This window comes from Aotus nancymaae, unplaced genomic scaffold, assembly GCF_030222135.1.
Source record: "Aotus nancymaae isolate 86718 unplaced genomic scaffold, 86718_ANA_hifiasm-v0.15.2.pri h1tg000040l, whole genome shotgun sequence".
In the NCBI taxonomy this organism is placed as follows: Eukaryota; Metazoa; Chordata; class Mammalia; order Primates; family Aotidae; genus Aotus; species Aotus nancymaae.
Window position 1 is genome coordinate 89,006,221 of NW_026988454.1, and position 10,520 is coordinate 89,016,740.

The 10,520-nt window shown below is 45.1% G+C and overlaps 1 protein-coding gene across 1 annotated transcript; it reads left to right on the forward strand.

Annotated features, from left to right (window-relative positions):
• The first annotated feature begins 5,037 nt into the window (after window positions 1–5,037).
• On the forward strand, window positions 5,038–9,866 carry HTR1B (5-hydroxytryptamine receptor 1B). The gene has a single exon (XM_012471892.3). It carries the CDS (start codon window positions 5,570–5,572, stop codon window positions 6,743–6,745), a length of 1,176 nt encoding a protein of 391 aa, XP_012327315.1. The 5' UTR covers window positions 5,038–5,569; the 3' UTR covers window positions 6,746–9,866.
• Window positions 9,867–10,520: the final 654 nt, after the last annotated feature.

Sequence of the window (10,520 nt, forward strand, 5' to 3'; positions counted from 1 at the left end):
TGTGGAGTACATACATTGTGCTCAAAAAAGGGTAATGATTCTTATTCATGAAATGACAGGTAAAGAAGCAACAGAGCACCACAGAGTGATGTCATTTTTCCTGGTTTGAAAATAAAAATTTTGCTTTTCTTTGGCAAAATAAGAGTTTTTCCTTTTCTTAATTTCTTTGAAAATAAAGACTTTGCATTTCTATTGGTTCATCACTTAGGCTGAAAGACAACTTCACCATCAAATTCTTTGGTTTGGTTTTTTTAAGAGAGACTTCATCTTGAACACAGCTGCTTAATTACACTGCCAACTTAAAACAAGTTGTTTCTAAGTTTGGTGGATTTATTGGCATTGTTTTTAAATTCAAATATTTATCATTATTGCCAAATCTCACTCTGTCCAAAAAATAAAAAATTCAGCACAACATCCTTTATGTAACCTCTACTTACATTACTGAATAGTAGCTGTAAGATAGAATTATTATTATTATTATTTTTACCTAGGTCGTCAGGCAGGAAATATGTGATTAGATCTTAATTGGGAGCTGGCTCGTCTAGTAGGAACTGGGCTAGCTTTGAACCAGCAGTAACTTGTTGCAAGTAGCTGTTCAAAGTAGCAAAATGTTTATTAATACAGAGATAGGCATTAGAAAATGTCTAAATTATATATATTTGCTCTAAGTTTTGTTTGCATTCTTCCTTAATCACAAATATGGCTTATATAATATTTCTATCCATATATAGACACATAGCAGAATTACTAATTCTTAGGAATTAAGTTACACCAATTTAGCATTTAGAGAATAAAGCACCTGCCTTTATTATTCGGTAAGACTTAAAAATTTCTAATAAAACAGACAGAATGTAAATATCATGACACAAGTACCAGGTCAAACGCCTAATGTGAGGGCCAATGACTATGGAAAGGGATCTGGGCCTTATATAGTTTGGAAATTCTCAGAATTTGTCTGCAAAAATTACATTTGTATCTATGTCTCTATATGGTCATTTACCTGAACATTTTATAGTTTCATTAAGGAAGACACAAAAGATGGTAAGAACCAAGGCATTGGGTGGCCTGGTACTTTAATTGCCACCAGTCAATAAGGAAAAGTTACTGGAGGAAGTATAAGAGAATCCTAGAAATGGGTTACCACCACACATTAGGATGGTGCACACATGAGCTGGTGGTCTCCTGCTGCCCGTTTCTGAGGTGAAGACATCTGTGTATATATATATACACACACATATATATATATACATATATATACACACATATATATACACATATATATGTACACACACATATATATACACACATATATATACACACACATATATATATATACATATATATATATACACACACACATATGAAGGCTGGCCATAGATGGAGGAAGCAGAATTTGAAAGAAGAAGCATGGCAGGTCTCCACAGAGGGGATTGTGAGTGTGGGATTGTTGTTTCCTGTATCAAAGGAGAAAAGTGACAGGAGCATGAGTGTTCTAATGTTTTTATTTCAGCAAAGATAAATCAGAAGTCCTTTCTTTGCTCCTGGGCCTGAACCTCTTTTAAGAGTTACTCTCTGGTTGGAAGAGTCCGGATGCTGAAAGCAAGACTCAGTGGCCCCAGGCAAGGGGACTGGCTAGGGCTGACTAGGGCTAGCTGACTGCCAGCTTTCTTAGCGTTGAGTTGCAATGAACTCTGTGAGGTGTCTCTTTGCTGCAGGCAGAGTATGCTTCCCTTGACAGTGTTCAATCTAGTTAGCGCTGCGCGTTAAACTTCCCAGCCTGCGCCTCGAATTTTGCTGCTGCAGTATTAGGACCACATCTTTCTAGCATGGGAAAGGGCTCCTCGAGGATTCATTTTTCTTTGGTTCCTCCGCAGCCAACTCACCGCTAGGATCTGGCTTTGTGTTGGCTCACAGACTTCACTTCAGTTACAGAGTTATTCTCCACTCCCTCAGCTTCTGCTAAACGTCCACGTGCGTGGAATTGGTACGGGGAGCACATTAATTCGCAGTTTTACTGCCCGGTGGTCAAACAGGAGCTAATTTCTACTCAACTAAGTTTTGCTGAGCTCAGGTAATTCATCTCGATCCTTTCCGTTTCGCTACTGACTCCCTCCCTGCTCCTCTCGGGTCCGCTGAATTTCCCCCAAAACTTGCCAGGAGGTTCCTTCTAGCGCCGCTGGGGACTGCAGCTCTGGCGCTTGGAGGGGTGACCCAGGCACCGGCGACTTTACAGGGTCTCTTTCTCTTTTGGGTGTTCCACACACATGCGCCTCTGTGCAAACACCTACGTTTTATGTGTTTTAAAGTGAAAAAGGAATGACTGAAATGCGGAAGTTAGGTTAAGGAAATGGGGTTTTTCACTGAACTGTGCCAAGATCCGGTCAGTATGACGGCTGTGTGAGTTTATGCAGCTCTTTACCAAAGAGGGTAAAATCAAACTCTGCCCACAAGTGGCAGATTCCGCTGGGAGACTGGGAGTCTGCGAGTCTGCGAAGCAGTGGAGGCGTGGCTGGAGAAAGCCACAGGTCCCCAAACCGCTAAAGTCAAAAACCGTATAGGGAACAAGTTTTGTTTTGTTTTTCTCCTTCCCAAGCTCCTAAGCAGAAATTAAAAGAGGAAAGGTGTCATGGAGCTGGTTACATTCCTGTTGGCCTTCCCCGCCTCCCATCCCTTTAGCAGTTCTCTCTAATCGTTTCCAGTTCTCCTAGGATAACGGGAAAATTATTTCCTGGCACCCCGCACTCCCACAGGACACACCCGCAACCAAACACACTTTTGATCCATCCTGGCCAAGGCCCCCACCTAGTGGTTTAAACTCGCCGGCTTTGCTTCCCTCTCCTATGGTTTCTAAGTGAGCTGCAGTTTGCAAAAATAATTGTTTATCTAGGTGGATTGGGTGGGAGGATGGGGAGGATCCCTTAAAATGTGGTGAAAATGAGGCTTAAGGTTAGTGGGAAAATGCTGGGTGCTCGGACTGGAGGAGAAAAAGAGAAAAGGCTGTACTTTTATCCTCAGGGTGCCTGCTGCAGCTCAGACTGCATCTAGAGGACGTCCTTGAAGAGCTGCCACCTTAGTTAAAGGAGTACCTTCACTCTCAATGTATGGATGCGTTTTATTTTCTTCATAACACTTAACACGATAGAAAAGTATAAGTATTATTTACTTGTTCATGTAGTCCTTGTTTGTCTGTCTCTTCCAGAATGTAAACTGCTGAAAAAGAGGGTCTGAGTCTACTCCCATTGGCCTCCATACCTCTGGTGCTTAGAAAAATAGTCAGCATAGAGTAGGCACTCTATTTTTTGCCTGCTGACTGGTTTAAAGAACCGGGAATTAAGGGAACTTGGGTTTGTGCTTTATTGCCTTGGGTAAAAAGCTCTTCTTTCAAAGGATCTCAATTACTCTTTCTCTAAAACTGGGTGGATGAATCAGATCAGATAACCTTAGGTTCTGACACAGAATGATTCTTTTTAAAATATATGTGTGCTTAATCGGATGAATTCAATTACAATGCAGCTTTTATTAGATACACTCTACATGCCAAGCATGGATCTAGGCTCTAGGAATTCATAGTGGGGATCCTTGGAGCTGAAAATACCTTGTCCTTTCCTGGAGCTTTTCTTTACACTTTCTGATTTGCATTTCTACCCTACATTCGTTTCTGTTAAGGTTAGAGGAGAAACTGAGGACAGGGCTCTGTCCCTGGTCATGAGACCTAGGTACCAGCATTGCATCCCGCGGCTTAAGGCTGACATCCCCACATATTAGGTGAAGGCAAAGGAGATGATGATGCTGATGATGGTTCCAGTTCTCCCGCTTCCCAACCCCCCCACCTTTTTTTGAATTCTGATGACCTCCTTTCTAGGTAGGCTGTTGGAAGGCACATGCTCACTGGAAACTGTTTTCCAGAGGCACTGAAGCGCTGAGCAGCTGGAGCAGGAGGGTGGAGCAGAAGGTTTAATTTCGCATACGGTTGGTTTCTGTTTGTGATACTTCTACATTTTCGCAGTTTTTTTTTTCTTTTTCCCTGTTGACTCACAGTTGAGTGGAAAACACAAATTTCTAAAACTAGATGAAAAAAATAGTTGTTATCTGTATCAAGTTAAGAATGACAGGAAGCCAGAGGCTTAAAGTACAAAATGAAAACATTGGCCCCTCTACAGCGATGTTACTGGTGTCTCCTTATAAACTGGGTGTGGTCCTTGGGGCTGGATTTGATTGTAGAGCGGAGAGGTCAGAGATCAGGTCTTCCCCGCCGAACACTGGCCTCCTAGGGAGGGAGTGGTAGGCGGGAGCCTAGGCCAGACTCCTGGACTAAGCCCGTGACCGTGGCTAAGGACATGGGTCTCACTAGAGGACAGCGCTGCAAGCTCCGAAGTCCGCAGAGGCGAGAACAGGAGAACAGGACGCCCTCTTCCCTTGGCCAGAACTGCAGCTCAAGATTGTCAGGGCTGGGAGAGGGGCCCGGGGTGGGAAGCGGAAGAGAGGGCGGTAGGACCCGGAGGGAGCTTCCTTGGCCAGGAGAGAACGGGGCGGGGAGGGCGGCGGGGCGGGGGGAAGAGGGACGGAGAGATTAAAAGGGAAGGTGATGGGGAGCAGGCGTCCGCACTCGCTGCGCCGCGCTAGTTGCAAGGCTCTGGTGGACCGGACCTGGACTCTATATAAGAAGCCCATCTGCTCCGTAGCTCACACGCTCCTCCCGGGCTGGCGCACGCCGCGTCCCTCCAGCTCTCCCAGACACCTGCCCCTTCCCCGTGTGCCGCGCCAGGTCCTCCAGACCCGCGCACCCAGTGGCATGGCTCCGAGTGGTTCCCGTGGGACCGGGGTGGCGGTGGCGGTGGTGCGGCCCGAACAGCCGCAACTCCAGCCCCCGAGTCACCCCTTTTATGGCCCCGTCTCCGCGGGGCAGCTCGTCCGAGTGGCCAGAGCGTGAAAAGAGAGGGAGGGCAGAGCTCTGGCTTGAGGCGCGGCGCAGCGCTGCTCCTGGACTTCACCCCACCCAGTTCTGGCGGCCGCTGCAGCCTCAAAAAAAAGTACCCCAGCTTGGGGCGAGGGGCGGGAATGCAAGATCGGGACCTCTCGCTGGCCTGCAAGCTTTGGTCTCCATACCTAGGAAACTCCTGCGGGCAAAGTCTGCAGATCCAAGAGCGTCCAGGTTAGGAGATGCTCAGCCTCAAGCAACTGGGGTAAGAGATCCCATTTGGCCGAAGCCTTCTCCTCAAGCAGTACTTCACCCTCCTGCACTAGACGCCTCCAGGGAGCTGGAGCGGAGCAGGGCTCGGTGGGCCAGTTGTTAGCAACCCAGGGCTGAGATCGGGCGTGGAGAGGAGCAACCACACACGCGGCGGCTTCGCCAGGCGCTCTAGAAGTGCAGGGGACGCGCCCGCCAGCCTCGGCTGCCGCACCCATGACCTCCAGTTTCAGCTGTGAACCTGGGCGGAGGAATAATTGAGGAACTCACGGAACTAACTATCAACTAGGGACAAACCTGTGATCGCCACGGTCCTTCCGCCCTCTCCTTCGTCCGCTCCATGCCCAAGAGCTGCGCTCCGGGGCTGGGGCGAGGAAAGCCATGGAAGAACACGGTGCTCAGTGCGCTCCACTGCCGCCCGCGGGCTCCGAGAACCGGGTTCCTGAAGCCAACCTATCCTCTGCTCCCTCCCACAACTGCAGCGCCGCCGAGGGCTACATTTACCAGGACTCCATCGCCCTACCCTGGAAAGTACTGCTGGTTATGCTACTGGCGCTCATCACCTTGGCCACCACGCTCTCCAACGCCTTTGTGATTGCCACAGTGTACCGGACCCGGAAGCTGCACACCCCGGCTAACTACCTGATCGCCTCCCTGGCGGTCACCGACCTGCTTGTGTCCATCCTGGTGATGCCCATCAGCACCATGTACACTGTCACCGGCCGCTGGACACTGGGCCAGGTGGTCTGTGACTTCTGGCTGTCGTCGGACATCACTTGTTGCACTGCCTCCATCCTGCACCTCTGTGTCATCGCCCTGGACCGCTACTGGGCCATCACGGACGCCGTGGAGTACTCAGCTAAAAGGACTCCCAAGAGGGCGGCGGTCATGATCGCGCTGGTGTGGGTCTTCTCCATCTCTATCTCGCTGCCGCCCTTCTTCTGGCGTCAGGCCAAGGCCGAAGAGGAGGTGTCGGACTGCGTGGTGAACACCGACCACATCCTCTACACGGTCTACTCCACGGTGGGTGCTTTCTACTTCCCCACCCTGCTCCTCATCGCCCTCTACGGCCGCATCTACGTGGAAGCCCGCTCCCGGATTTTGAAACAGACGCCCAACAGGACCGGCAAGCGCTTGACCCGAGCCCAGCTGATAACCGACTCCCCCGGGTCCACGTCCTCGGTCACCTCTATTAACTCGCGGGTTCCCGACGTGCCCAGCGAATCTGGGTCTCCTGTGTACGTGAATCAAGTCAAAGTGCGAGTCTCCGACGCCCTGCTGGAAAAGAAGAAACTCATGGCCGCTAGGGAGCGCAAAGCCACCAAGACCCTGGGGATCATTTTGGGAGCCTTTATTGTGTGTTGGCTGCCCTTCTTCATCATCTCCCTGGCGATGCCTATCTGCAAAGATGCCTGCTGGTTCCACCTAGCCATCTTTGACTTCTTCACGTGGCTGGGCTATCTCAACTCCCTCATTAACCCCATCATCTATACTATGTCCAATGAGGACTTTAAACAAGCATTCCATAAACTGATACGTTTTAAGTGCACAAGTTGACTTGCCAATTGCAGTGGGGTCGCATAAGCGACCTTTGGGGACCAAGTTGTGTCTGGTTCCACAGGTAGGTCGAATCTTTTTTCGCGGTTACTGGGTCACAGCGAGGCTCTCTCTCCTGGGCAAGGGCAATGGATCCTGAGAAGCCAGGATAGTCCTGAGAGAGAGCTCTGAAAGGAGAAGTGTTCAACCTAAATGTAGAGCTTCCCTGCCGAGGAGGAGGCTCTCTTCCTCCCCTCGAGCCCCGGGCTCAGCACTGACCCTGCGGCAGCCAATCCCAAAGGGGGTTGCAACTTTTAAAAATTGATGATGGAGAGAGGGGATCCCTGCCCTGCTTTGGTATCATGGATAATGCCCACTAGAACCAGTGTACTTGTAATTGTTGTCTGAAGCCTGTCTGAGACAGATCTACATACAGCCTGGCAGTACTTGAACTAGACGCTTAATGCCCTATGTTTTTGGGGAGAACTTTGTGTTACAGCTTAATTTAAGAACAGTTCCTTTGGCATCATTCAGTCTTCAGTTTTTGTCTATTTAAACTTGGTTGGAGAAACTTGTGGATTTGGTGCTTCAAACCCTATGTGTGGCTTGGATGGCGCAGAGAAACCTTGAAGAGTTAACAGCAAAATTCTGATGCTGAGATCTCTATTTTTATTATACTTGAAACTATATGGGGGTGGGTGGGTGGGAATGGGAGATGAGGAGTGTTAAACTGAGAACCAACATCTATGATTGTTTGTTTTCTGCAGATTTGTAATTTTGTAATTCCTGTTTAGCGATTGTCAAACCACAACTCTAACAAACAAACCATTAAGTGTGCTAGTGCCAAAGTCTGCAGACAGCTTTATTTTTTCTCTTATTTTCACGTACTTGTCACTTTACACACTTAAATCCCCATAAATGAAGGGTATGATGGGTGACTCAGCCCACACTGCTGCTATATTTCTTACTAATGCAATTGGTGAAACAGATTAGTGTTGGAAATGTACTGTTCTTTAACAAGAGAAGTGTCTTTATTTCTAATCCAATTTAGTGAGATGTGAAGGAGACTGATGACATGGTGATAGTTCTTACACAATTGAGGAATGGGGTGGGGGCAATAGGAGGATGTATATTTTGACTTGTAAAAAAATCTTAAAATGCATGAGACTTTTATCTGATAGTCATTTGCACTCTCCTTCCCATCTGTGATTCCTTGTGTGCTAACATGTAAGGTAACCAAGAGAACTATCTCCCTTCTCCAGAAACCTTTAAAAAACAGTAAGGGTCCTAAATACTATATCGAAAAGAAAATAAACTTGTTTCTTTTTTGTTGTTATTATCGAAGTTCGGGCAGGGAAAAGATTAATAGAAAATGACATGCAAGAACTTTAGAAAATCTTGGAGGAGCTAAAATTGATCCTGTTTCTGTTTAGTTTAGTGGGTTTTTTTTTGTTTTTGTTTGTCACAGAACCAAACCTCACACTTAGTAAACAATCAGGAAACTGGCCAACTTTTGACCCTTGTAAATTTATTACCAACCTGACATCTCAATGAATATAATATCTGGAATACTTTAAATTTATCTAGTCTTTTCAAATTTCAAGAATACTCAGTTATTTCAAATTTCCTCTGAGAACTCCCTAATGCAGGATAAAGTCACACAATAAAATATGAAAAAATGTATTATTTTAATAAGAAGTATCCCTGAGGGATTATCTGCATGAAAAAAATGTATATGCACAGCATTTAACATGCCAAAGAAAACTCACACTCCTTTCCTCAGAGGGCTTTCTGCAGTTGACACCTTTTGTCTGCAGAAGCAAGTTGTCTTTGTGAAATGAATTCACTCCTTGCTTGAAGCTCCCCAGTCCGGTTTGTCAGACAATAAACATATTGAGCTGAAGTACACTGCTTGCCTACTGTACAGACCTTCACCTTGGGTAATCACTCGTGAAAATACACTATTCAAAGATTCACACATAAGCCAACTAAAAAGGGGAGTTTTGATCAATCTTTATACCTGTCACTGGAGTGAGAAAATTTTAGGCATTAGTTATGCCTATACTTCTGCTGAAACCCCAAGTTTCTTTGTTTGCTTTTTGTGACATTTCTCCTATGGAGGAATGTGCATATTGCATGGTATTTGTTTTTATGTTTTTAATACTGTGGTCTTCTGTTTATACAGCTGTGTTTTCTTTAGTCCTAAGAGGCAATTAAGTCATCTTCTAAGAGCCTTAGGGGGAAACATTAATTGAAACAAATAGCCACTTACAAATTATTTCTTTACAGGGTACCTGCAATGATGGTGTCCTCACATTAACAAAACACAATCAGTTTAGTCAAATGGGTTGTTTGCCACTTTGTAGATTACCCACCTAAATTATTGCTTGACTATTTGGCTGTATTGCCTGGATTTGGGGCATATTGTATGAAATAGAAGCTTGCAAGCCCTTATAGTTATAAGAGATATAGAATCATCATTCAGCATTGCACATGATTATGCAAAGTGTATTATTCATCCCAGGGGTATGTAGTTAAGACTGTTAAACTCCTTTGGTTACTGCTGCCTATAGCATAGTTTATTTCATAAACTAGACACGTGGCTTTTTTGCAGAACATAAAGCGGGATATGGAAATGTTTAACTTACATAGCAATGAAAACATATTTTCATTGGCTGTGTTAACAAACATTTTCCATATTGTTTAATTGCACACATTTTCACAGAAATATATGAATGTATACTCATTCAATAATACCAATATTGTCTTGTGTTTCTAGGAATTTTAGAGTTTCCTTTTAAAAACGGACACTACACCCATGAATGAATGTTTATTGAGTTCAACAAATTTTCTACAGAACAATATTCTTAACTTTTCCTCTCTGTTATCTTAGTTTCGTCTTCTTTAACCAGGAAACCCTGAGAAGATTATAATTCACTGAAGCAGTAAAATATCAGATTATGTGTATTTAATGGAGTTGCTGTGACTGAAAATTGCCTTTGGTATTCCATCTTTCAGGAAATGTATCATTGGAAATGAAATTTAGGAAAATAAATAAAAGTCCTTTTGTGTTCTAAAATGTATCGGGTAGTAGTTCTATTATTATGGAAAGATTGGTTCCTTGGATTCTGGGGTTGTGTTTAGGAATTTGAGCCTTCATGGGAGAATTACTAATAGTAAACGATACTGTGGCTGATATGTGCTGCCATGACTTGGGGGATTTAGTTTATATCTGAAAGAAGAATTTGAAAGGAAACAAATGGATTGTGCTTTCATATTCTGCAAAGAGAGAGGATTAGATTTGCTATCACAAGAGTTTCCCAGATTAGTTTTCAGAGGGGACCTTTAGTCTCTAGACTAGGTAGTGAGATTCCAAGGGCTGTATGGTGCTTAAAATACAGAAGGAGGAAATGGGTTAGAAGAAGACTTAAGGGGAGAAGATTGACCTATCTTAAGACCAGTGAAGTAGGCAGAATGGTAGCTTTTGTAGTCAGTCCTAAGTTTGAATTGCAAATAAAGTATGTTAGAGCTGTGTGGTTCTCTCAAATACCATCTACCTACAAGCTGATGTGAAGGCTTCGAACCTATACATGTAAAGCACTTATTGAGATGCCTGACCCACTTTTGGCTCTCAGCAGATAGGACTTCCTCTTAGCCATTATTTCCCATCGTCTCTTTTGTGGATGCAGGGTGCCTGTAGCACAGAACAGGAGTACTTGGGAGAAGTTGGACTGGAGAAGATCCAACTAGCCCAAATGGGACAAACTTGGCAAAAACTAGAAGTGACTGAGGTTTA